The sequence below is a fragment of the Strigops habroptila genome, chromosome 9, assembly GCF_004027225.2.
Source record: "Strigops habroptila isolate Jane chromosome 9, bStrHab1.2.pri, whole genome shotgun sequence".
Classification (NCBI taxonomy): Eukaryota; Metazoa; Chordata; class Aves; order Psittaciformes; family Psittacidae; genus Strigops; species Strigops habroptila.
This window is the reverse complement of record NC_044285.2, coordinates 725,509-753,508: the sequence shown is the minus strand read 5'-3', so window position 1 is coordinate 753,508 and position 28,000 is coordinate 725,509. Positions and strand designations below refer to the sequence as shown.

General features: G+C 42.6%; 1 protein-coding gene across 1 annotated transcript; it reads left to right on the top strand.

The window, feature by feature from the left end:
- Positions 1–27,994, top strand: SPG11 (SPG11 vesicle trafficking associated, spatacsin). Its single transcript, XM_030497433.1, has 40 exons — positions 1–274; positions 1,209–1,390; positions 2,166–2,393; positions 2,785–2,983; positions 3,138–3,275; positions 3,914–4,377; positions 4,616–4,761; positions 5,265–5,397; positions 5,758–5,913; positions 7,194–7,372; positions 7,530–7,706; positions 8,176–8,247; positions 8,675–8,802; positions 9,461–9,636; positions 10,097–10,304; positions 10,832–11,035; positions 11,932–12,038; positions 12,813–12,958; positions 13,104–13,265; positions 13,997–14,063; positions 14,513–14,678; positions 15,492–15,697; positions 16,260–16,368; positions 16,891–17,050; positions 17,584–17,841; positions 18,050–18,250; positions 18,567–18,674; positions 19,244–19,406; positions 19,803–20,017; positions 20,374–21,118; positions 21,883–22,025; positions 23,472–23,670; positions 23,993–24,130; positions 24,574–24,707; positions 25,381–25,488; positions 25,858–26,026; positions 26,309–26,397; positions 26,876–27,031; positions 27,297–27,448; positions 27,611–27,994. The coding sequence occupies exons 1-40, from the start codon at positions 63–65 to the stop codon at positions 27,789–27,791; spliced, it is 7,284 nt and encodes a 2,427-aa protein (XP_030353293.1). The 5' UTR covers positions 1–62; the 3' UTR covers positions 27,792–27,994.
- Positions 27,995–28,000: the final 6 nt, after the last annotated feature.

Sequence of the window (28,000 nt, the reverse complement as noted above, 5' to 3'; positions counted from 1 at the left end):
GGAAGGAAGGGGTGTCCCGTCCGAGATGGTGCGGCGCCGGTAGCGGCGGCTCCGCGCGGAGCATGGAGCGGGCGAGGCGGGAGCTGCGGGTGCTGCTGGCGCCCCTGTCCCGGGACGCGCGGGGCTCCCTGCGGGACGCAGCCCGCGTCCGGCTCAGCAGGGGCCAGCACGCTCTGGGCAGCCTCCTCGTCCCTGGTGGGATCTACCTGGAGTCCCTGGTGCCGCGCGGAGGCGGCCGGGCCCGGGGCAGCGTCCTCCCGGGAGCCTGGGCTGAGTGAGTGGCGGGGGGCGGGCAGGGCAAGGGGGGGCCGGGCGGGGTCCCCCCGCACCGCCCCGCTTCGGTGAGAGGCGCTGGGAGGGCCCCGGGAGGGAGGAGCCGCCCGGCAGGGGCTGGGGGGGCCTGGCAGAGCCTGGCTTGCGGTGGGAGGCTGTCCGCCCAAAATCCCGTTGCTGGAGGGGACGTTGGTTTGTATCTGTTTGCTCAGTTGTGGGTGTATTCGTTATGGGAGATCACAAAGGAAAGAAAAAGAGAAAATGTGTGTGGTTTTGTCGAGTTTCTGGTTTACAGTTTCACAGCGCCCTGACTTCCCTGTCTGTGAGCAGGGGCAGGCTCCCGTGTGGGACATCCAGCTCACATGATGGTTTTCATCTGCTTTAGTAGCTTCTAATGCTGAGTCAAAACCACAGGCACGCTGCAATTCTAAATGTCTGCAGTGACAGGCAGTGCCAGCACTGCTGTGGTGTTTCACTCTGAGTGGCCTCCTCGGCGCTTCCTCTCTGCCCACTTCGCTCGTGTAGGAGAGCAGGGGTGGAGACACACCTGAAGAGTTCCTCAGCTGGAGCAGGGAGAGGCAAAGCGTATGGAAATGGGCAATATGCTCTGCTTCTCCGTGGCTGGCAGTGCTGGTGCTCCTCCTCCTGAAGTCCCAAAGCACAGCACCGCTCACACTCATGCATGACTAAACGAAAGGAAAACACAAGGCTAGAAAACCGCTATATTCTTGAGAGGAAGAGCAGTAGGGATTCCTCCTGTGCTGTCTGGCATTGCAGTCTCTGCTGGGGTGAAATACCTTCTAGTGTTGGGGAGGGATGGGGCAGGGGCAGAATCTTCACTGCAAAAGATTACAGTGTGCCTCATCCAGAACTGTTCAGTGTATGGGAGGTGGAAAGAGTGAGGTCAATAAACGTACTGACTGTTGTATCTTCAGCTTCATGTGGGAGAACACAGAAGATGATCTGCAAGCAGGCAAGACCAAAATACTGGCTCTTGGTAAAAGTCATGAACTGTTTGTCTATGAGTTCACTATAGAAGATGGAAAATACAACCCGGTTTCCCTGCACAGTTGTAAGGAAGATACTCTTAGAAAGCTCCTTGAAGTTAAAAACATTAGTGAGTAAATTTCAATGTGTATTCTGTATTTGAAAGTATTCTAATTCTGCTTCTCTGGGTGGAAAAATGGAGGCAGTAGGATTGCACACAAGGGATGTGTCACACTCCTTTGAAGTGATCAATAGCAGCATTAGTGAAAAATAATAGTGACATTTGTGTTTTCAAAGATGACGTTGTTGGAGGGAATGAAACTGTTGTAGGGTGAGGTGTTTGGATGAGATGAAAGGAAGATAGACTTTAATAAATGATAGTCATGCACTCTGCTAGCTCAGACTTCCCCTTTGATACTGGAACTGATGGGAAGGAAACAGAGAGGGAAGGGTCCTCACTAACCCTGCAAAGACTAATGATGTGTTCAACCTCATGTTCTACAATTAGCACATGTAGTGTGCAGTTAGGATGCGCAGTCACTGCAGGACCTTTGATCTTCTACATGTTAAAACAGTCTCCCTTGCTAAAGTGTTTTTATTTCAAAATATTGTCACTATTATTTTCAGTGCTGACTGAAATACCATTTTGTGGTGATTCTTTGTGTTCTTCATAGTACTGTCCACATAAAAATCCAGCACTGTTCTAGGCAGTTGTTCTAAAATTAGTGCTTCTGACATAGGAAGTGAGATTTAAACCAAAACAAGTCACATGTGTGTCTCCTCCATCCCAACATTTATTAAGGTGGTAGCAGAGGCAATGAATTTGAGCTGTAATTTTCTTGAGCTGTCTTTACAAATCAAAAGTACCAGACTGTTCTAATCCAAAAATACCTTTACATTTACAGGTCTGTCTTCAGTTTTCTCTTTGAGGATACTGTCTTTTAAAAACAACAAGTGCACACTGCTGCTCAATACGTTCATTGTTGTGCATCTTGCCTTTCCTGGAGAAGACTCGTCCTTAGAGGTGAGCGACTGCTTTACCCTTGATTTGTCTCCACCAGTTTTGGAAAGAATCGCAGATGTCCACTTCTGCAGAGGGATCCTGTTCCTGTTGGATAGCTCTGGCTGGATTTGTATCCTTTGTGGCAGTGAGTAGCTGTCAGTGTAAATGATCTGGAAGTACAAAGTTGTTTTTCTTTTCTGTCAGGGTTAAGCAGAATTTTCTTGAAAGACATTGAAGCATCTGCTTAGAAGACGCTTTCAATAAAGAGGTGTGTAGAGAAGTGCCAGATATTGCTGTAAAAATGTTGTAGTCATGTATCAAATGTAGTTTCTCAGCTTGCCACTGGAAATCTGTTTCACACACCAGAGTAATGGTTTTCAGTGTTTCGGTAGGTGGGTTCCATGTGTTGTGTGGTGCAGAGGTGGACCACAAAGTCAGCAGCAGTTCACCCTCTTCTCCTGTGTCATTTCTTGTTTGTTGCTCAGTCTCAGGCCTGATGTTTCCTTTGACACTGTTTAAAGACATCTTTGACTCTTTTGATGGTGCAAATCTAGGAAGCATCAGTGTAGCACTGTGCCAGGGGGACGTGCAGGGTGAGGCCACGAGTCCAACCACCATGGTGCCACTCACTGCTGTGAGAGTGTCACACGATCTCAGTGCTGCTGTGATCATCAGTTCCTCCCACTGCGCCATCTCCGTGGATGTGAACATGTACTTCAGGTGTGTTCGTAGCAGAATTCCGGAGTGAAAGGTTTGAGTACAACCAACATAAAAAGTGCCTGACCTTGATCCTGTAGTAGTTGAGGTGCTGAGCTTTTTGGTTTGAGTTCTGGCTCCATGATAGAGGTGAAGTTTGACATTTATTTCTTTGCAGACGGTTCCCTGAGCATTTGCTGTGTAAGAGAGATCCTGAAAAACTTCCAGTGAAGCCTCCTGAAGGACTTGATGAGGATGACCTTGCTAGTTCTGACTATAGCATGGAGCTCCTGTCCTCGCCTTTCCGCACGGACAGGTACATAATGAACATACCTCTAAACCAGGCTGGGGTTTGCCTCTTTTACATCACTGATAACAAACTGCTGAATCTTCTCTAACTGGAGTTGTGGCAAGTAAAATCAGCTCATTCTGCTTTAAATCTTTTGATGTCAGGAAATGGGCCAAGACAACTTTATGTATATCATCCAGCAGCTTCCAAATAGTAATTGCTATTTAGGGTGTTACCTTTAGTTTTAAACAGTATTGACAGATCTTTGTATTCCAGGTACTTCAGTTTGTTTCGTGTTTAGCACAGAACTGCATTGTGACCATTAGTATTAGAGGCATTAATACTGTTAAAATATGTTAATTATAACTTAATGCAAATGGAATAAATACTCAATTCTGGAGTAATTGATGGGGCATTTTCTGTGAGAAAAAGAACATTTTCTGCTAAAAATGCTCAGCCTGAGGGATATTGTCAGCTAGTGCAACTGTGATCATTCAGCTTGGCTGCAAGCAGTGTTTACATAGAAATAAACAGGATACGTGAAGGTTAAAATGTAAGGTGCTGCATGGAATCTATAAGCTTAAAATACGTGTTATTTAACTGAGAAAACTCACTGTTCTTGGAGTAATACCTGCTGCTGTAGGTGACTTCTTTTTTCACCCCAGGTCCTGGAAGGCACACTTATCTTCACTGTGGGATAAAGTAAGGAGAAGAAAACCGGGTTCTCCAGATGTGGTGAATGACTTGAATTTACCTTGGTATCAGTTTTTGACCCATCTTGAAGATCGTAATCCTGAAATCTGTGAAGATTCTGAGACAATGGTGGCTTTTGTTCCACGGGTTCTTACCTGGGCCCTGTCCAAGCCGTCACAGAGCAGTGGTACGAACCCCAGCAATGCACCACAGCGATGGAAGCAAATCCCCAAAGAAGCACCACAAGAAGTGGTGAAACTGGAGTGTAAATTGGTGACTGGAGTTAAAGCCCTGTTTGTAGTACTGGCAAATGACAGAAGGTTGACTCTCGCTCTCTGGGATTTCGAGTCGCAAGATGTGACCTATTACCACTTTGGCAGAAATAGTGTGTATGTGGATTGCAGCGAGGAGGTGCCACTATCTCTGCTCCTGACAGGTGAGGGGGTTTATAGAATTGTTCTCATGTAGCCTTCTGATAAAAGCCTTTTTTTCCTTAGTGCTCTTCTTTCCTGGCCCCTGTTAGCTGGTATCTAATGCATTCTTGCTGAGGTGAAATCCAAACGGAGCCACTGCAGCTTCGCGTCATTATTTTGGAAGAGAGGCACTAGATAGAAATGCTGCTGTGTAGCAACTTGCTGATTGATTTGTCATTGTGGTTTGATTCTTTCATTCAGAGCATGGTCTGTCCTTAGTTCTCTTTGGTTTAACTCAAGAAGAGTTTCTGAATAGGCTGATGATCTACAGCAGCGCTGGAGTTGTAGATGCTGTTTGTCACCTCAACGGATGGGTTCGGTGTTCAATTCCCATACAAGCACTAGAGGTAAAGAAATGTGGTTTGTGCCTTACAGAAAACAAAAATACTTCTTTGGAGCAATGAATGCAGTTTATCAATGTTAGTGGTGGGTTTAGGTGCAGTTAAAAGTATGCCTCAGTAACCTAGGGGCAAAAAGTAGTGGTTTAGTTATTAAATAAACCATTGAAGCAACGAGTAACCCAGGTGAATAACCCAAAAGAAGTATTCAGAGTCCTGATTCTCACAGTACTTATTTTATATCCCAAATCAAACTCTGTAATGAATGGCTGAATTAACGTTTTGCTTCTGAAGATATGGAGCAGGGTTTCTGCAAAGCCTGTTAAAGGGGCATGGCAGGTACTGACCAGGTCACCTTGTTATTTTGGGCTACAGGTACTCATAGTTTAAATATCTTCTTTTTTTTCTGCATGTTCACTTTGTCACTGACTGTGAAGTGCAAGTACTAGCAGTGAGCATACAGTATATATTTTAGAATACATGCCTAATTGCTTTGCTGCATGTTTGTCTAGGCAGGTTTGGAAAATCATCAACTAGACACAGTAAACTTGTTTTTAAAAAGCAAAGAAAGTCTTTTCAGTCTGTCTGCACCCAGCTCTGGACCTCAGCAGTCTCCTCATAGCACATCCCAGTCTTACTTAAAAAGTAAGTAACAGACTTTCAGCTACATAGAGGTTTAAATTTAATTGCCTTGGTATTTGTGGCTGTGTTTGTAAGAACAGATTGAATTGCCTGTGCCCCTGTGTGTTTGGATGATGCTATGTGGCAACTTCTCTACTTCTGGAAAATAAGAGAGAAATGGTGCATAGTGTAAGGGGTTTTTGGTTGTGTTCTGGTATTGACATATGCATTGTAAGCATCTTGATGTGAAGGCAAAGCATGTTACATACATTGTGTGACACATTTTGTAGCGTACCTTTATGACTTTCCACTGAAAGTTTAAATCTATGTGATCGGTCATATGGTGGAATGCAGATGGTTTAACTTCTTGTGTAAATGTTGCAGATTTGGAAGAGCTGAGGCCAGCTTTAAACTTGCTTTGCTCAGCAATTAGAGAAAATTACATGGAGTCTCACAGCAAACACTTTTCTGAGCAGCTGCTAAACCTCACCTTGACTTTCCTCACCAAGCAACTGGACGAAATCTTTGTGCACACAGAGGGTGAGATTACTCGTTTTGAACCATATGTAGTAATGTGACGTTAATTGTCAGAACAACTAAATTTTTTATATTAAAAAGCCTAGATTTGCCTAGAAATAACAACAAAAAGGTGCTAGAGTGAAGTGAATGAAAGATGTTGCTTAAAGGGAAACATGAGAAATTAGTTTGGGTAGAGTATCTGTGTTGGCCCAAACAACTACAGTCAGGCTCTCAGATCAGCCAGGATGCTATCAACGGGATCTGTTTGGGATGTCTAAGAATGGCAGGATGGGACTCGCAGGCTATTGCTGGATGCTTAGTGGCAGTGCTGTTAAATGGCATGAGCAGCCCTCAGCTGCTCCTGCTTTTCTCAATGCTACCACTGAAAATACTCTGGCACAAATATTTGTGTGGCTGTGGAATGGAATAGGCCAGTTTAAGAAACTGATACAGCTGAAAATAAATAGCCTACCAGGTTATTTTTTACCTGGAGCACTTCCCAGTCTGATTTACTGTGTGGCAAGAGAGTCATACATGCCAGGATAACCCGAGGGGTGGCTGGGAGCAAGAGGCAGTGTCTGGCGGGTTGCAGACTGAATGTGGGAGTGCGCGAGTGCTTACTCTGGCACAGTTGATGAAATGTTGCTCCTTGAACTACAGCCTGAAAGTAGTTCAGCTCGTAACTAGTGAAGTATTAAAATGACAGAATTTCAGAGGGCAATTCTGTTTTGCTAGAGAAAGCTGTGGAGAAGGGGTGCCATGTCCCAGCATACAGCATGCTGTCCTGCTGCTTGGGACTGGACTGCTGCCTCAGCGATGCTTCTTAGTCAGTGGACCAACAGGTCTGCATGTTAAAGCAGAGCTCATTTCTTCTGAGAGTAAATGGTGCAGACCAGTAACTGTTCATCTTCTTTTTTCTACATGAATTTTAGTAGTCTTTGTTTCTTATTGCATGAATGTTACATTGAAAAATCCCTGCATTTTAAATGGGACTTAACCTGGTAATAGTTGGTTGGATTAATAAAAAATTTCACTTCTCATTTACTTGTCCCTAAAGGAGAAAACACACAGTGAGGACAGAGGACCTTTCTGGAGGGTTGTGACTGTGTCCTGGCAGTATGCAGGTAGTGGTGGGCAGTATCAGTACCTGCCCAGGTCCCACTGCAGGACAGAGCTGATGTGCTCTCTCCTCTGAGGTGTGTTCTGTTCCTTAGTCAGGAGAACGCATTCAACATTGCCAAGCATCAAAAGTGCTGTGTTGTTCATTTCTGTTTAACTGGTAACTTGGATGCTTTTAACAGAACCTGATGAATTCCTGCAGAAGGCTGCAGATATTTTAACTGATTACATTATTAAACTGAGACAATTCCTGAGAAAATATCCTCAACCACAAATAAACCCAGTGCACACAGAAAGTGGTCCTGAAGAAGACCTGCCTGAACTAGAAGAAAGCCACATGTGGGAAAAACTGACCCCAGAGGTAAAAATGAGTAATCCATTTTTTATCATACTTATTAAATGTATTTGAGGAAATTATTGATATGGAAATGTATTTAAACTGTTGTGGAAAAATATCAATATAGAGATTATAAAGATAGTAACCCTGAAGATTATTGAGACTTTTTTCCCCCTTTTAGGAAGTCATTGCTGAGGCCATCTTAAACAACAAAATGCCAGAGGCCCAGACCTTCTTCCGGAGGCATCAGCATCCTGCTCAAAGTCTTCAGGAATTTATTCAGACAGGTTTGAACCTGGTCTATGACCGGCTTCTGAAGGACAACACCAGAGAGGCCTCAGAACTGTTAAGAAACATGGTGAGAGGTGTTCAGGAAGCATGCTGATCTTAACACTTCTTGATGACTAATGAAATAAGTGAATGCTGAGAGGATGGGGAGCAGTTAGGTGTCTTAGGGATGTGTTAATTCTGCCACATACATGTATTACAGTGAAAATTAACTTGTTTTAAAGAACTGTTTGATCACTAATGCCTTCAGAATGCTGAGGAGCCTATTTATGTGTATTGGCTGATGTTATGATCAGCAAAGTGTAAAGGTGATTCTGGCAAGTCAGGTGGTAAAGGGTACACATGTCATATCCTGACATGCTGGAGACATCTGGCAGACCCCTGGGTTATTGAGACATCTGTAGTAACTGGTGAAGTGCGTATCACATCATGCCTGTAAAAGGTTGTGTGCTTTGGAAACCCGGCTGGTGCCTTTATTCTGTCGCTGTACAGCTGCATTTGTACAGTTTGCATACAATGAGCATCTCCTTTTTTGTTAGGGCTTTGATGTGAAGGAGGAATTGCATAAGATCTGTTTTTACACAGTTGATAAACACGTACGAGATCTGTTGGTAAGTGTAGTTTTCTGTCTAGCTGGTGTTCTCAGTCTGAAGTCTGATGTGTATTTGTGCTGAGAGAAAGAACTGTATTAAACATGGTTTCAGAATGGGAACAAGCAGATTTTGCCCCTGCATCCTTGCAGTGCAGTTGCTGGAACATGCCATTCACATGCCTGTGCTCTTTTGTATTTGCAGTTAAAGTAAAAATGGATTAAAATGTCATTTCTGGTGTTCTGGCTCTGATCTAGTTCCCATCTGCTTGCACACAGTAGGATGTCCTGGCCCTCTTGTAATTTAAGTCTATTTACTTAATGCTTCCAGCATAATTTCCTACAGTTGGTTGGTTAACTGCTTTGACTTGCAGGATCATTTACAACTTTAATATCTTATGAGTAGATAAAAATTGTAATTGGAGGTAATACTTTAATTTGAATTAAAGGTGAAAATTTTACGAGAAGAAAATTATTTTTCTGAGAAAGAGAAGAAAATGATAGACTTTGTGCATCAGGTTGAAAGCTTTTACTCGGAATCCTCCCAAGAAAATAGAGAGATTCAATCTCTTGCCAGGTAATGTGGGTTATCAGTTCTCATTATTAATTAATAACATTAATAGGATTTATAATATGCTGGCTTCTACATTCCTTATGATTTACTGCACTAACAAATACAGCCTTCTGTAATTTAATTGTTTTCATGCTGGTCTTCATTTGCAGAACCAAGGGTCAGTGTGGGAACTGGTTACTTGTCTCATTAATGCAACAGTCAATTGCTATCATGTTCTTTCCAGACTAAGTCATGATGTACTATCATCAGTGTAACAGAAGTCTTCTGTTCATGTCATGACCTCCATAAATGAAGTATTTTTATAACAAATGATATTATTAGCATTATTAATCAAATGAAACATGTTCAGATGGAATGTTTGCTCTATTTTTGATTGCCATAATAAAGCAATCTCCTAGAAAAATCATTTTATAGTTAACTGTAAAAATGTCATGGTATTTATCAGTTGCTATGCCAGTTTGGGAAAAATGAGGTAATTCTTTGCTCATTGCTCTCACATGAATTCTCAAACTTGTAGCTGAAGTAAGTCCCTCTTCATGGGGAAGAACAATTCTCTTCAAAATGGACTCGCAAAATTTGTTGACCCTTGCATCATGTTCTATTTGTTAAGTTGTTTTTAAAAGAGTACTAAAGAAGGTTCTAATGCAATTCTTCGTTGCAGTTTCAAGAACTGGAGAAGGGAACAAGACCTTTCCGGACATTCAGCTGTTCTGGACTCCTTGAGTTGCGATAGACGTCAGGTTCCCAATAGGAGAGTCAGAGTGATGTTTAACTGGGCCCAGTGGTGGGATGAGCTCATTCAGGAAATGATTCTTCTCCCCAGAAAACCACGCCAAGGCAAGTGTTGTGGTACTGAGGATTCAAAGGAACTGGGAATTAAAAACGGGTCTTTGACGTAGTATTGTGTAGGAATGGCACTGATACAACTGAAGTTGTGTGCTACCACAGTAGCTCACTTAATTTTTGTCGGTGAAAATGGGTAAACCATGTGTTTTCATCCTGTTGCCTTCTGGCGGGGATCTGTGTTTTTCCTGTAGAGAAAAATTTGGAACTAGCTGAAAGGGACTTTTAAATGTCATCCTCTGCTACATTCTGTAGAACTTACCACACTGTGGTATTACATTTAGCTTTTCCAACATAAAGCTCTGAGAAGCTGTAACAGCATACAGCTGTTAGATTAATCTCAGCATGATATTTGCACCCATTCATTAAAAATATGTACATGTATAAAGAAATGTCACTGTTTCCCTTGGCAGTGTCTGTGCTGGTTTCATCACTTTGTCTTTCTGAAACACAGAGCTCAAGACATGTAATCCCGAGGTTCTTTGGATGCATTTGACAGCCCAGCATGATTGGCTTAATATTTGTTCCTGGATTGAAGAATCTGAGCCCAGCCAGACCTTGTGTGGAGAAGCTAACTGGCCCCCGCTTACTCCAGACATCATTGACAGGAACATGTTATGTAGTAGCTACATGAGGAATGATATATTAAACAAGCTGGCGAGGTGTGTGCCCTTGATGCATTGTACTAACTTCCTGTCTTAGGTGAAGCCAAAATCAGATAGTTATAGCAGTACATGTTAGTAACATCTTTGATATTTATTTTGATACTGATTTTTATATTGTATTTAGTGCCTTTTTTTAAACAGCACAAATCTATTAATAAATTGAATTTTAGTCTCGTGCTTGCACTTAGTTATCTGAAAACAGTGAGAAACATGAGAGTAGTGGAAATCCTCTATCAACCCTTTGGTCTTTCACAGTGGTTATATTCCTGATGCCTGTTTTAATACAAGGGAGAAACTTCTAAGCTCAGAGCCTGTCACTCTTCACACCTCGTTCTCTGCAGTGAATATACCACTGTAGTAACTGTGGTGTTGTTGGATGCTGTCAAATGTATTGTGGCATGTTGTGTTTACATCAGTAGTGAAGTAACCCCCAAGAAGGAAAGGTCTGCTTTGTCATTTTGAACTGAACTTGCTGAAGGGGTAACTGTCTCATCAGTGCCTGTGCTTTCTCTCTTTTCTGATAGAAATGGAGTTTTTGTCTGTTCAGAGTTGGAAGATTTTGAACTTCTGCTTGAGAGACTGTCCTACCTTGGGGGAGTTCTGCAAACTCCTCACCCTGTTCCAAAGAACAGTGCTGCGGGTGGTTTGGACTTCCACACTCGTTTTGTCCTTCACTGTTTAGAACATAATTTGCAGTATCTGTTATACACTTACTTAGACTATTACAGGTATGAATGCTTTTCACCCCTCAAATCTTGTGCACATTTTAATAATGAAACACTTTTAATAGTTGGCAATGAGAGTTTTCCTCGACCGTTCTTGTTTGGCAAGAAAGGCTGCTTGGGTCCCAGTAGGGTCATCCAGTGAAAAACTCTGTGTGAGGGTTCATGCTGTATTCTGAAGCTTTATTCAGGTTGTCTTGTCAATATGAATTTGTGTGTCAGTCATCAAAGGAAACAATTATAGTTGTAATTAGTATAATGTTATAAGCAATAGAATCTCAAATGCACCAGGACAACTGGTTCTTCAGAGACTCTCTCACTTGAGCACAAGTATGAGTTCAGTCTTGATACATTCATAAATAAAGAAATTGCTGGTTTCCATCTACATTAGGGTTAGCTGGGATTGGAAGGAGAAAGTAGTATTTAGTATTGGAACTATATGAATACTTCTCAATTCATACCTTGGAATTAAAATTTCTTAGCTGTAACTCCAGTCTAACAGTGTAATTATTAAGAGGATAGAAATGGACCAGAGAAAAGCCAACAAATGTTTTTTGGGGGTTTTGTTTGTATAATCAGTTTTAGTTTGCATAAAATATTTAGACTGTGCAGAGTGGTATTTGTGAGTCAAGTCCCCTCTTCAGAAAGTGTTGGGGGTTGGCACGTCTGGAAACTGTTAGTTTGATTTACAGAAGTAAACAAGCACAGGAACATATAGAAGGGAACTGTCGGTGATGCCACATCAGCTAAAGCTGCACGTCTTGTAGAGAAGGGTGGTGTGATTTGGCTCTTTCATAAGAGTGGACAAGATAAGCCACCGAGTTAGATACTCTTAATTTTTAATGCAGTGTTATACTGGGGCAGAGGATGGTTACAAATACTGTATTTTCACTCATTTGCAGTTTAACTTCTTCAAATTGCCCTGTTTTGGATAACAAGGAATTGCATGAAGCACATCCCTGGTTCGAATTCCTGGTGCAGTGTCAAAGAGTTGCCAGTAACCCACAAGGTAGGAATCCAGCCATGCAAGAGCTGGTCCCATGTTTATGCTGCTGAGTGTGGGGCACAGTTGGGTTTAATTCTCTGCCGCAAACCCTTTTTTGACCATGGCAAATTATTTATATGCATTCAGTTCCTCATCTCTAAAATGTGGATTATAATTCCTCTTAAACCATACTTAAAGATTTGGAGGCTGTAGATAGGTGAGAATTTTTTTGTGTATGATCACCGTTACCTCCAATTTGATTACATTCCCAGCAGGTTAAACAGAAGGAGAATTCATGAGAAAATCCATATACTATTAAAAGTAAAGATTCCTCTAGTTGTTGTGGTGCTTTTTTAGTTCTCTGCCCCTTGGGTTATCTGTTTGCTTTTTTGGGGTTTTTGTTATTGTCATTGAAAATGAGTAGAATTTGTGACCCTTCAGTTTTTCTGGAAACATTTCACCTTTTGCAGAGTCACACCTTGACAAATGATAAAAACAAGCCCAAGTGAAGCTTTTTCAGGAAATGTGAGCAGTGTAGGATAAAGAATTGAACCAATACAATGCTTAACCGTGGGACTCAATTAAAATCCATCTGTGTAGGTTAAAGTGTGGTTTGAAACTGGGGAAGGCTTGGTAAAATTTAGAACAGCTTATCTGTATTTATAAGTAAAAAATCAATGTTAACAACAAAACCCAGAAAATTCAGCATTTTTCATAGTCACGGAGCAGTTGTAATACATGATTTAATGATGTAGGACTGGTTTTGCATGAAATTAAATCTCTCCTTTTTTCTTTCAGATCCAAAGATGATTTTTCAGGCTAGTCTAGCAAATGCTCAGATCCTGATTCCTAGTAACCAAGCCAGTGTGAGTAGCATGCTGCTGGAAGGACGTACACTGTTAGCACTTGCTACTACAATGTATGCACCTGGAGGTATTGATCAGGTACTGTGTGCAGCTAACGGGACTTTCTGTGTTGTCACCATATGCCAGATTCCCATGAGGTAGTTTGGTGCACTCAAAGATTGGTTTATTATCTCACTGCAGTTACTCCTTCCTAATGGAATCATTTTGCTTCCTTGCAATGTAGGTTCTTCAGAATGAAGATACGGAAAATCCTCTAAAGAAGGTTGATCCACAGCTCCTAAAAATGGCATTGGCTCCTTACCCCAAACTCAAAGCTGCTCTCTTTCCCCCATGTACTTCTCATGGAATTTTGCCACCTGACATCTCTCTCTACCATCTTGTTCAGGTACACAAATGCTTCTCAGTAGTGCTTTTTGGCAGAACAAAAGTAAACTAAGAGAAACTTGTTTTCAGCTAATGGCTGGAGGGTGAGGACCACATCTTGTTTCCTTGGAGTCCTTCATCTGGAGCTAAAGTTTATGACTTCATTCTGAACAGGTTTTTAAATGGTATCTAAATACTGTGAGTCGCTTCCCTCTGTCCACAGACAGGTAACAATAGTGTTTAACTGCAGCAGTCCTGGCCTGTCAGAGCAGTGATTCTCTTGCAGTGTTCAGTGGGCAGGTTCTTCAGTATTACAGAAATTAAAATGTTTTTGAAATTTAGGATTAAAAGATAGTGTCTCCTGGAATGTCCTGACACATTCCTGGGCAAATGCCTTTTACTTCAGATCTGTGGTATGGGATAAACTGGGTCTGGAATAAATAATATGTATTATTCATTATTAGGAATGTGTTAGCTTTGCTAAGATCATAGTTTAGAAAACACTTAAGCATGTTCTTTCCCTGTTTCTCCAGATCAAAGTTTAAGCCTTTCCTTGCACTTGTTTGTGTTCCGATCCCGCAGAGTAGATAAATACATGCCTTTGAGAGAGAGCTGCACAGGGTAGATCACTGCTGGATAGAGGCACAGACCATTCCTGATCCTCTGCTACTGTAGCTCCCTAAAATATTCCATAGCCTGCTGTGATGTGAAAATCTTAAGTTGTCTCAATGTATTTTGTTTCTAATCTTTCAGTCATTAGTGCCCTTTGATCCCACTAAACTGTTTGGCTGGCAGTCAGCAAATACTCTTGCTGTGTCAGGTATGTTACTTTTCAAGTTTTCTGTGCTTTTCTAGCCTGAGCGCCTCAGATAAAACACCTTCCAGTGGAGTGATTTGGCAGATAAACTTACTCAAAAGGTCATTTCTTTTAAAAAAAAATAAATGAGGTCATTTACTAAAATTTGGTTTGAAATTAAATCCTCAGTAGGTTCCCTTTTTCCATTAAGCTCTTCACAGTTTTTTCTAAAGGTATTATGAGACAGAAAAGCAGTATTTTCTTTTAAAAGCAAGTCGAGGGTTTATAAGTGGTCCAGAGTTCTGATTTGACAATGAGACTTGGAATTTCAGTGGGGTCTGGGTATGCCGAGATTTGAATTGGAGCAAGAGGAGGGGTGTCTGACTGTCAGCTCATGTTGTGTAGCTGAAAGCCATTTTCTGTGTTTAATTCAACTATTTATCAACTCATACTAATAACGATATTCTTTCTAGATGCATCAAGTGACTTTCCTCACTTTTCATCCCCTGAACTGGTGAACAAATATGCTATAATGGAACGACTGGACTTTTTGTACTATTTGCACCATGGACGCCCATCATTTGCTTTTGGTACATTTTTGATCCAGCAGTTAGTAAAGAGCAAATCCCCCAAACAGTCGTAAGTCTTCTCAACAATGACAGTCATATAGTTCTTTTGAAGTTATAATATAGCACGTGGAGTAACAGCAATCCTCCCCAACAGCCAACAAGTGGTGTGCATGGTATCACTTGAAACTTTAGGTGTCCCACGAGTCTATTGAGTCTGGCATCGAGTAGGATAGAAATCACATATCACCCGAGAGAGGGTGAGCTTTATTTTGAATTACCTAAATAAATTGCACAGTGAATGCAAGGAATGAAAACTGTTCCAGTCATATCGAACACAGGTAGGCTTCTCTTCCAAGGGCCTGAGCCTCCAGATCGCTGTAGAAACAAGATGCCCCTTTGACTTTTCCTTTAGCTAAATTAATAAGATAAATTTACTGGAGATTAGTAAGACAAATCTACTGGAGATTGAAGGAATTAAATGTTCTGGCTGAAGCTTCAAAATCATGTGGTCAAAAGGATACAGTCAAATTACACATCTTGCTGGAATATATTAAACTTACTATGAAGTATATTCAAAATTAGTAGGAGTTGCATCAGAACAAATCACTCTGTTTCTAGAATGCCTAGAATGCAGTTGTGTATTAGTCACTATTTGTTTCATTTCCATACAAATCAGTTTCTCTTGTGTAAGCAGCAAAGATTATAAATATAAATATGAAACTTTATTAATATAGATATGAAACTTATGGGTTGTAAGTATCTTTCATGCTACTAAAGGCTGTAAGTTTAGTAAACTTTGTAGGTACTTGTTTATGGGGGGAATATTCATGTTTGAAAATTAGTTAAAAACTATATGTGCTGACTGTTGCTCTTTCTGTTGCAGGATTCAGCAGGCAGGGAAAGAAGCCTATGGTTTAGCTCTTTCTCTCTTCAGTGCACCTTCAGTAGCAGCAGCCTGTGCCTGTTTTCTGGAATTGCTCGGTCTTGACAGCCTCAAACTCAGGGTCGATGTTAAAGTTGCAAACATGATTTTCAGTTACAGAACGAGACATGAAGAATCTCAGCACAGTCAAGTAAGAGAATCTTTGGGTAAGAGTGTCTTCTGTTTGTTTTCAAATAGGGTACTCTGTATTTATTGGGAAGAGAAGCAGAGATGGGTTGAAAGATGCTGCTCAGGAATGCAGTAAAAGCATCCTGTCCTTTGAGAGCTGAGAATTTTGTTCTTCTTTTATTATTGTTTCATCCTGATTTTGGATGCATGCCGAACAGGGCATGCAGCCAGAACTGCAGGAGTATCTAATACACTGTCCAACAGCTGCCAAAGGCTCAGTGTAATACTTACTTAGTAAGGTTCAGCCTAATGTAATAATATAACTAGAGGATTAAACAAAGGGCCATTACCAAATCTCTTTTCTCTCTTGTACTTGAAAACTGTCTTAGAGCCGCAGTGAAATCAGATGTTCAAAGCTGTAAGGAAATTATTAAATTTGTAATAGTTATTAAGGATTTATCCTAGGAACAACTTTAGAAACTTTATTTCCTAACCATACGTCCACAGGTGTCTTTTTGTCCCAACAGGTACTTTTGAAAATATTACCTTTACTCTAATCCCAAATAAGATCTCAGAAATAATAGTATGTTCTTTCCACAGTTGAAAAACTAACAAAATTGGCTGATGGTGAAAAAGCAGCAGCAGCAGCAGTTCTTACGTCCTTAGAAGCAGCCTTTTGGGATACAGTTGAGCAGCAAGGAATAAAGAGGTGAGTAAAACATGATTTAAAGGATTATGCTGGCAAATGGAATTGAGCTGAATTTTACCATTTCTGTGTTCAGATAATACTAAAGAGATCCATGAGGGCTTTATTGCAGTAAACTGAACAACAGTGTTTGAACCTAGAGTATTGTCTTGGTGTTTCAAATACTAGAGGTAACAATGGTATTTGGCAAGAATAAGGAGGTGCAGTCAGCATGTCAGATAAGCATGTTGGACAACTCATGTTCCACAGAGTTCTTGTAGCATACTGAGAAGGGAAGACTTAATTTCAAAGCAAACGCTGTCCAGATAGGACAACGTAGCTGCCATGGTGGGTGGGAATGGCCACAGGGTGCAGTCCAGGAGCTCCCACAGGAGAACGTGACCTAATCCATAGTGAAGTCCATGGAAGTGCTGGTGTGGCCATTTGCAGGCAGTGGATCTCAGGCCATGTGATGAGATTGTAGATTGTTAACATCTGGCATAAACATCACTTTATTACAGCTGAAGCTCTTTAAATCCCATACAGGACATGCAGTGACTCTAGGAGGCAGTGGTCTTTGGTAATGCAGTTCTGTAAACTACACAATATCGGACTGAGTACATCTTACCTGAAGGAATGTGCCAAATGCAACGACTGGCTGCAGTTCATCATCCTAAGCCAGCTGTACAGCTACCAGCCAGATGAGGTAAGCTGGCTGTGTCTGACTGTAAGTGAAGACAGAGTTTGTCAAGAGTGTTCTTTGCCTGTGATGTTGAGAAAAAGAGGGAAAAAAATAGATTCTTGTAACAAGGGAATCTCATGTTGTGGAGACAACATAAAGAGAAACCAGATCTTCCATTTTTGGTTTAGAATGTAATTTAAAAATAAATAAAATATTACCACTATGTAAAAATTAAAAGGAGTTTAACTTGAAAAAGATGTTATTACACAACAGCAACTAACTAGATGCTTTTCATGATGCACTGTTAGCAATATGAGAGATATGACAAAATTAGTGTCTCTAGGAGGCATTTTAGCTTCATGTAAGAGGATGAGCTTCAGTATTTTATTAGAGTAATTCATACCTACAGAACACTTCTCTAGGTCTCCAAAATTGTTCTAAAAGTCAGAATTGAAGAATGCTTTGTCTTTTCTATGTATTTAATGCTTTGGTCCTTCTCCCCCCTCATTCTCTTTAGGTGTCACTCTGCATAGATGCTTTTGGTTCTCTTTTTCTAGGTCATTTCTGTCCTTCAGGATTTCAGTCCCACTTTACAAGATCACTTGATGTTGGCTTTGGAGAAGCTACCGGGTGTGTGTCCTGCTGCAGGGAGTGCTGGAAGCAGCACTGCCAGTGTGCTCAAGGGCAGATATGCAGATAGCCTCTTCCAAATCCTTTTACAGTGTCAGGGGAACTCAAACCCTTCACGTTACCTTTTGACTGCAGGATTGAGAGAGCACGCTCCCATTCTGAGTGTTTTAGCAGCATGTTTCCAAGTGAGTATTAATGAAGTTACTCATCTTTTAGAAGAATAAGTAACGAAAAAGTGATAGTTGTGCATAATTATGTGAAATGGTAGATAAGTAGTTGCATTCATTGAGGGGTTTTCTCAGTTTTTTGTAACAACTGTGACTATTATGACACATTTCACCAAGCAGTACATAATGGGGTTATTCTATAAACCATCATTTTGCCATTTGACAGGATGCAAACATTCTTCATTGTCTCTGTGTTTGGGTAATTACTGCTGTGGATGATACTACCAGAGCTGAAGCAACAAGCCATATTCAGAGCTCAGCAGAAAGCCATGAATGGGATCTTCATGACCTGGCAGTTATCTGGAAAGTCTTTTTAAGAAAGCAAAAAAGTAGAACACTTCTAAATGGCTTCCAGCTCTTTTTAAAGGTAAGGTAATGTCTTTTTAATGGTATCCTTGAGTGTATCTCAAATCATCTTGGATAGGAAGTAGCCTATAGATTCCCCCTCTGTCTTGCTCTTTGTGGCCTGGATAATCTGGGTGCAATCCACTGAAAATCCCAGTCAAGCAGGAAAATCTTGAATGGAAGTTCTTCCAGTTATTACACATTTGCAGATCATGTGTCAGCCTTGCATGCAGTTTTAATAAATTCCAAGTTTATTGTTCTGCTACTGAGGAAGATAAATGCTGCTTTTATTGAGGTACTTTTAGGAAAGAATTCTAACCTATTTTTGTGTCTTAAAGGATTCCCCTTTACTGCATATCCTGGAGATGTATGAACTGTGTATGAACTGTAAAAAATACAGCGAAGCTAAAACCAAACTGGACAAGTTTCAGGAAAGCCTCACAAAAGTAAGTATTCATTTTCTCTAAATGCCGTTGCTTGGCTCTTCCCTTACTGGAATGTGATCTAATGTTGTATGTGAAAATAATGAGCAAGATGTTCATGAATTATTTCAGTTTTTTCCATCAGTTTTCTAGTTCCCTGAATATCCTGGTAATGAGCATTCCTTGTCATTAGTGGTTTTCCTTCCTGCAACTCAAGCTAAGGCTACACCAGTTTCCCTATGTGCTGCTCACATAGTGGATATGCTTATCAAGTATACAGCAGTATGACAGGAGCTATTGATCTAGCGATGTATTTTATCTATCCATTTCTGATCCTTCTTGCATCTTTTCTCTCTTCCATGATTATCAGGAATAATTTGTGGTCACCCTGTCATAAAATTTACTAATCTCAGACCAAAGTCAAACATACATCTGTAATAGATGGGTGTCCCCTTGGTAATGGCAGTTCATTGTTTCTTAAAGGAGGTAGATCTGGTACCTTCCATTTCCAGCACAATTCCCACCAAACTACAGAGTATAGTTGCAAAAAAAAAAACAAAAAACCCAACACTTAAAAGTCTTTGTCTACACAGCTTAAAACTGAAGATGAACCAGCAGCTTCAGAATTACCCGTGCAGTGGCTGGAATCACAAGCCTTGTTTCTTCTTGAATTGATGATGCAGCAATGTAGAACGGAATATGAGTTGGGAAAGCTCTTACAGCTGCTTGCTGCAGCAGATGGTCTTCTGCTTGATGGTAAATACAGCTTCCTCTCTTAGCTGATGTTACTGCTTTAATCTAAAGACCACATACAATGTTTGTGGAGTGACTGAAAATGTTTAAGTGTATTGATACTGTATAAGAATTTATATAACCAGACTTGGTCCTTACGGTGAGTTGCAGTGGTGAAAATGCAACTGTAAGTCTGGGAAAGTGTGAGTGAGGAGTACACTGTGCAAGTGTTGTGAGGAGTGCACAGATTATCTGCAGAAGTATTTTAGTTGTGTATTTAAAGCTTACTTTCAGTCCCATGAAAGCTTTAGAGTGTAAGATCTGTGCTCCTCTGGCAGGGCTGCACACTGAAATAAGCAGCAGAATTTCCTCAGGTTTGAAAACCAGCTGCTTGTAGATGTTTGTACTCTCTTACAACAGGCCCCTATGTGAAGAAACTCTGTGCACTCTCTGAGATCCTGAAGGATTCCTCCATAGCAATTAATCGCTCCATCCTAACCAGTTCCGATCTGGAGACATTCCAGAGTGAGTGCAGGTCGATTCTGGAGCAGCTGCAAGAGAAAGGGATGTTCTCACTGGCTCAGGATGTAGCAGCATTGGCTGAACTGCCCGTGGACAGCGTAGTTACACAAGAGGTACAGTAGAGTTAAATAATGATACCTCCTACTACTCCCAGTGCTGGCAGTGTTGAGAATGTTACTTCTCAGCCTTCCTGAAAACCAGATGTTTCTTTAAATCACTTTTTATTTTAAATGCAAGTACACCAGACCAGTTGGCTGTGGGTGATGAGCTGAAAAGGACAGTGTAGCTTTCCTTATTCTTTTACTCTTTTTCCTTGCTATGCAATCAGTTTTATTTGGTGAGAAAAATAGATGGATTTGTTGCATATTGAGACACCGAATCTCAATTCAATTTCTCACTATGTTGGCCATCCAGTGTGAATTTTCTTTTTTGGAAAGGCAGTTAATTAAACCCTCCATGAATTTTGCAGGTTCTAAGAGATCTGCATCGTTTAAGAGACCTTGGACTGTGGCATCAGAACCAGACAAGAATTGAATTCTGGAAGAAATGTAACGACAGCTTCATGAAAAACTCAGTCTCCAGCAAAGCTGCATCTCGTTTCTTTTTCGATCAGGCAAACACGGTATTTGAATCTTTAGCTCATGAGAAGATAACCAGCATCATGGAGAGACATTTGTTGCTTACCCTGGCTGGCCACTGGCTTGCCAAGAGTGACTCGGTGTCACTGCACGAGTTAGAGGCGATAGAGAAGCAGATCTGGATTTGCCGCATCGCACAACAACTGTCACCCACCGCTGAGGGGTCGGGCACGGCGAGATTCTCCTCCCGTGTTGCTGTGAGCGCGGATCTTACCTTTGATGACCTAGCGAAGGAGTTTTCTTTCTCAAAGCTACCTGCTCTCAACACACCAAAGTACTTAAAACTAGAGGGGCTTGCATTCAGAGAGTCTCACCTGACCTTGACTCGCGATGAGGAGCAGTCACTCAAGGTTCTCATCGGGTGCCTCCTCGATGAAGGCAGCGTGCACGAAGCCAGCCGTGTTTGTCAGTACTTCCACTTCTACAGCAGAGATGTTTCACTGGTATTGCACTGCAGAGCTCTGGCCTCAGGGGAGGCTGATCTAGAGAACTTACACCCAGATATTCAGGCTCTCCTTGTAGCAACAGAGAAGACGTCTGAAAGCAACACCTCCGAGCCCAGCAGAGTCCTGAGTGGTGAGTAACACTGACCACATCACCAGTAATCCCATTGTTGGGTTCCACTGGATTCTCCTCTTCTGTGACAGTGTTAATTTCTCTCAAGATTTCTGCAGGAAATAAGGTCTCTATGGCAGTGGGTTATCTCCTTGGTTCATAAATCCTCTGGTGAAAGGAATTTGAAGCCTTGTAACATACATTGCTTGTATGTGCTGCAGGCAGGGTGCTTCTGTAAGCAGTTCCTGTAGTCTCTTAAGCGTTCCGTTTTTATACTTCACATTTCTGTTCTGGTAAAGTAGCACTGAGCTTCATCAATGTTCCTGCTTTTGGAAGACACACTCTAGTAAATCTTGAGTGTGTTTCTGGAGCTGAAACAAGGAAATGCTTTAATTAATGATTCTCTGAATTCTTTGTACATCATAAAGTGTTTAGTGTTTCTTATTAATAGCAAAGCTAAGGCTCATAATGTTGATATATAAAGTACTCTGTGCATGTTTATGAAGTCTGAATGAGAAAGCTGTCAGCTGGAACGTTACTTTCTGATACTAATGTCTATAAAGTTTAATAGAAACAGAAGGGAGTAAATGAAGCCTAAGCTGCTGAACCCTTATGTTCTCTTTTGCCTAGGAATTGTACATCTGAGGTATTACTGAGTTCAGTTTTCAAAGACTGAGGAAGTGTTATGTATTTGCTGCAGATATCTGGAGTCTTGCTCCAAGGATAAGGCTTGTTGGTGTTACCTGTCTTTATGAGAAAGGAATTGACAGTGGTTTTGTTTCCAGCATCAAGCTTAGAAGACTGGACACACATTGTGGCTCCACCTCCAGATGATCAAGTTGTTACCAGTCTGAAGGCTCTTACAGATGAATGTGTCCACGGGAGAAATTACTGCAGACAGGTTCTCTGTTTATATGAGCTTTCGAAGGTATGTGTCTGGTAACATTGCTGAAGAAACATGTGGTTTGTATCAAGCTGTGCTGTGGAAGTTTCTGGAGGAAAGAATAATGAGTGGTGAAAATACTCACCGGGTGCCTGCAACAAGCTTCACAGGGGAAAATTGCCAAACCTTTGTGTGGAAAAGCGGCCAGATGCTTCCTAGGTGTGAAGTGCTGAGATGAACTCGCCTCCCAGGCTCCCCAGGCCCCTGCTCTGACTCCTCCGAGCCAGATTGCAGCCTGGCTCTCTTTGATGTGCCTTTTTCATAGTCTTTCAAGCAGATGTTGTTCATCTAGCACTTTGCTTCAGGCCTTTGTTGTGGGATGCCTTCATAAGCAACCCCAACCCAGGAGGAGACAAAGAGATAGCAGCTGCCTTAGAAGTTTAGCACACAAGTGCTCTGCGGGCTGCGCAGTGACAGCTCCTTACTCAGAGGCTGCTCAGAGGAGTGGCTAATAACTTCCAAGTGCTTTGACCCAGACAGTGACAGGAGGGGCAGCAGACTGTTGTTTGCTGCCTCTGTGCTCCTTGACCTTCATAACTGCCTTCAGCCCACCCCTGCTTCTGCTCCAGAGGTGCTGCTGAACACTTCTTTAAGGGTACAGAACCCTTTTCCATGGTATTTGCTTGTATTTTTGGAACACAGCATTAGGTTTTTCTGAATAAAAGCAGCAGTGTGTGTGCTGAAGATATTAGAATTGTCGTTATCACAGAGGTTCTCTGATTTTCCAACAGAGTTTTGCATTCCTCAGATATTCAGAGTGAGGGCTTTAGGTTTGAGCTGCTATGTAGTTGTATGATTGGCTTGTAGCCTTTTATACCACCCATATTCTTCTTGCCTGAAGCTGGATGTGTCCCTACTTTTGAGTTAAGAGCTGATCATTGTGTTTAGGAGGTACATTTTTCAGTGAATTTGGACACTTGCAAAGCTGTCGTGTGTCACAGGAGAGTATTTACAGAGCCTCACCTCTGCCAGGTGTAGCAAATATAAGAGCTAGGATGTCTTTTTCACTGAGAGCTTGTGGTATGTAGAGAAGAGGAGAAAACCTCATAAGAAGAACCTACTCAGTAAAACACAATTCTTCATTTGGGAGGAAATACTCCTGTCTCTTTTCTACATATTTCAAGTGTTAAGGTTTATACTGGGCTAGGAAAGTCTCTCTGTTCATGGCAACAGCTCTGTGAGTATTAAACTTCAAATGGAGGGTAGTTACATGCCAGCCTGATCTGGAGAACACTAATACTTAGGACACCCAGGTGAAGGCACCGTTACCTGACCTAAGGACAGATGAAGTTTGCGGGTTTTGAACCTGGGTTTTGTCTGTTCTCCAGCTCTCCCCTCTGCGCCAGCTCGTTGTTAACAAGAGGTACTGCAGCTCAGCAGATGTTCTGCACTAGAGTGGTAGGATCTTCTAAGTGTGTGTGTGTTTCTTAGGAGTTGAACTGCTCCTACAGTGAGATGTCAGCCCAGCACCCTGAGAAGCTGCTTCGCGCCATCCTGTCGTCCCGCCAGCCGGAGCGGTGCCGGAAGGCGCAGGCGTTCATCGCCACCCAGGCTCTGCAGCCCAGCACCGTGGCAGAGCTGGTGGCTGAGGAAATCATGCAGGAGCTGCTGGCATCTTCAGAAGGGAAAGGTAGCAAAGAGGCTTGGTCTTGTACATTGGGGGGTTTGGTTTGTAAATGTGGTGTTCCTGTGTCTGAAAAACAGTCCTTGCTCTCGAGATACTCCAGTGTTAATTATAGTCAGTAATGTTTGGGCAGCTCTTGTACAAGGCTTGTAAACCTTGTGTACCTTGTGTGGGGTTTTATACAAATGTTTGTATAAAACATTTGTATATTTCATCAGTCTGGATGAAGTTAGAGTGGTTTGTTTGGTTTATTTTTCTACTAACATAGCTAATCTCGCCCTAACAAGTAGCACTGGGGGTGTAACTTACTCTCTCTCTGTGGACACAGGACAGAAACAGGTTCTGAACCCAGCAGCTGAGAGTCAGGCATTCCTGCAGCTTGCTAAGCTCTGCCAGGATCATACACTGGTTGGCATGAAGTTACTGGATAAAATTTCCTCTGTACCTCGTGGGGAACTGTCGTGCAGTAAGTAAATGGCAAATAATACTTGATGTAAGTAGTGCATTACTGAACGTGGCGTTACCTGGGTTAAAATCACATCGCAGAGCACAGATGCAGAGCTGACTGGTAGCAGTGCTGGTGTATTCCTACACGTTTGTCAGTCAGCTTCTGGTGGAGGAGGCTGGAAGTTTTGAGTGTGGAATAGAATAATGTGTCAGAAAATGATGCAGAAAACCCCAGACTTTCCCACAGCTTGAGAAGCCAGACTGGATGTGTGCTGTTATAGAAACTGTTACTACTTGAAACTGCATAGGACAGATCATAATAGCTCAACTTTCTAATGCAGTTCTGCTGTCTGTAGCTGTAAGCGCTGCGTATCCTCACAGCGATGGCATCGCTGGGGAGAGGCACAGGAATGAACTTCCTCAGTTTATTGACTGAAATACCCGAGTTCTTCCGTTCTTCAGTTGCAGAACTGCTGATACTGGCTCACAGTTGCTTCAGTTTGTCTTGCCACATGGAAGGGATCACTCGAGTCCTCCAAGCAGCGCGGCTGCTCATGGATGAGTATCTGGCACCTAATGAAGAGTTCGGGGTCATGGTATGGGTCTTGATGCCCTGTGTGTTTATCCAGATGTGTGCAGAGGATTCCATGTGCACATCAGCAGTAACTCTGCTGGCGAGCAGTGCAGGGGGAGCGGGAGGGGTGGAATGGACACAGTCCTCCTCCTCTGGCCAACTGTCTTGTCTTGCCTGTCCCTAGAAGCTAAAAGTGGGTGTTTGGTCTGATGTGTGCAGGTCACAGAAGCTCTTAGAAGACTTCTCTGGGAAAACAGAGGTGGAGACAGGGGAATGGTGAGGTGGCAGCAGTGAAGTAGATCAGGATGGGAATGCCAGAGTAATTCAGCTGCTGGTGAAATGTGAGGATTTGCATTACTGGGCTGTTGCACATCTCTAAGTCCTGCCTTGGAAGGACTCCTGGAGTCAGAGACGTGCCCAGTCATTGCTAAAAGGTTCACTGCCTATTTTAATTTGGTCAAATTACATCCTTTCACCTCACAGTAAAAGAGATGCAGTTGGTTGGTTGAAAAATAAAACCTCCATGGCTCTGAGGGAACATCTGCCTGTCTGATGCCCCTCACTGTGCCCTATATCCAAACCAGCCAGCCCAGCACTGCTGCATGCGGCTTCCTCCCTGCCATGGCACTGACTGCTCAGAGAGAGGGGGGTTTCTGCTTGCTTTGGGCTTCACACTCTCACTGCTATTTCCACAGGTTCGTCTTCTCACTGGAATTGGCAGGTACAATGAAATGACCTACATATTTGAGCTGCTGCATGAGAAACACTACTTTGAAGTGCTCATGAGAAAGAAGTTAGACCCGGTAAGTGGAGGGGTACAAAGGGAAGGAAACTCGGAGAACTGTGTGGCTGCATCAGAACTGATATTTACCCAACAGAATGGAGTTACCTTGGGATTTTAATTGCTGGAGTGTGGGAAGCGTTAGTCAAGTTTCACAGGAATAAGCTAATTCTGGGGTTTATTCTGGTTTTAGTTAAACTATTTCAAATTAGTTCAGTGCTGCAACAAGTGCAGCGTTAAAACTTCAAGCCTTGGAATGTCGCTCAGAGATTTCATGTCCTGCTTTGAATTTACTTCCAGCTAAAGGTTTTAAAAATCAGAAATATTTACTAAAATGGGAGTAAAACAAAGGCTCTTCAAATCTTAATGGGATATTCCTTCATCTGGCCAGAGCGGGACCCTGAAGACAGCTCTGCTGGATTACATCAAGCGCTGCCGCCCCGGGGACAGTGAGAAGCACAACATGATAGCCCTGTGCTTCAGCATGTGTCGAGAGATCGGGGAGAATCACGAGGCTGCTGCTTGCATACAGCTCAAACTCATTGAATCTCAGCCCTGGGGTGAGTGGAAACCAAGTTTGTTTCAGGAGGACATGCAGGGTGACACTGGTTTTGATGGCCTGACTGGTCCTGGTAACAGCCTTTGTCTGGCTGCCAGCAATGGCTTTGCTCCATTAACCGAGCAGTCAGCACTGCTCCTTTGTGCTTTTTTAGTACAAAATATCTTTTGTCAGTCTTTTGTTGCTCTGAAACACCCCTGGGGACACACTTGGTACCAGGAGGTATTTTGGTAACTTACTTTGTCACGTTATAAATAATTGGTTCTTTTTTCCCCCATTTCAGAGGAGTCTCTTCGGGATGTTGCGAATTTAAAGAAACTGCTGATGAAAGCCCTGACTCTCTTCATTGATGCAGCGGAAAGTTATTCTAAGGTAAAATGAGATGGAACTGTAGCTGTGCAGAACGGGGAGCACATAAGGAGTGAGCTGAATGGGGAGGACAAAGCAAGCTGTGCTAGGGAGGGAATGTGGAATCTTGTCCCAGGAGAAGAGGAGCAGAGGAATAATCCCTCGCAGCATCCCCCCGGTAGCACTGCTGTGTCCACGAGCAGGTCACTGTTCCTTGTTCAGGCTCTACACTTTAGGGTTACAATTGGGTTCCCCACTTTTAGAGGAGTGGCCATGAGCTTAACTAGCAGGAGTAGAACAATATCATGAGTTTAAAACCTGGTGTGGTTATGATGAAAGTAGTTCTTGTGGTGTGTGAAGCTTCATTTAAAACTCCCAGTGATAAACCTGCAGTGATCTAAAAGATGAAGTACTGGGTAACTCCAAACTCGTGGTCGCTGTCAGGAATATTTATTACTTTCCTTGAGAAACAAGCTCCCGTTTGTGTTGGTGTGTTCAACAGGACTCCTGTGTGCGCCAGGCCCTGCGCTGCCGGCGCCTGACCAAGCTGATAACGCTCCAGCTGCATTTCCTCAGCACGGGCCAGAGCACGATGCTCATCAACCTCAGCAGGCAGGGGCTGATGGACTCCATCGTGGCCTTGCCTCGGTTCTACCAGGTGAGCTCAGCTCCCTCATCTGTTGCTGCTTCTGAACAGGGTTGTTTTACACAGCGGGTACCTGAGCACAGTGCTCAGCGCTGCCACATGGCCACCAAGCCTGTGACTATTATCCCATGATATTGCCCCAGACAGGAGCGAGCCTGGAAACATAAGCACAGTCCTGGTGGGGACCTACAATATTTTCAGTATCCTAAATCCAGGAATGTTTCTGTGCCAGAACCACCTCTGTCTGCTCAGTCACGGCAGCTCTGTTCCCCTGCAGGCAGCCATTGTGGCCGAGGCGTACGAGTTCGCTCCGGACTGGGCTGAAGTTCTGTATCAACAAGTGGTCACCAAGGGAGACTTCACGTACTTAGAAGAATTCAAACAACAAAGACCACTGAAGCCCAGCATGTTTGAGGAGATCGCGAAGAAGTGAGTATTCTGTGGACAAACTGGAATGTTCATTTCCAATGGCTACTTTAGAGGAGCACAGCCTCTTTTTAGGAATTGCAGTTCTTAGAGGTCTGTTGCAAATAAGTCTTATTGTTGACTGTGAAGCCTTTCTAGTTCAATTATATGTACAACTCTTTTCAGAGTTAAACAACACCCACCTACTGAAGCTGCTCTGAAGAACCTGAAGAAACTGCTCACGCACTGCGAGGACATCTACACGTACTACAGGTTGGCTTATGACAACAAGTTCTATGACGTGGTGAACACGCTCCTGAAGGACGCTCAGACTGGCTGCTGCCTCAATGACATGTTGTCAAACTAGAGCCCAGCCTCCCCGGAGCAGAGCCCGGCTTCCCCCAGGGTTAGTACTGACTGTAACAGGTATTTTATCCAGCTCCTGCTTCCAGCGATGTGCTGCTACATGAAAGCTACTCCAGAGAACTGGTGGTGGTTGTAAATATTGAAAGCGCTCAGACTGTGTTAACCTAAAGTTGTGTTTTGTACATTAAAGCTGTTTGCAAAACACGTGAG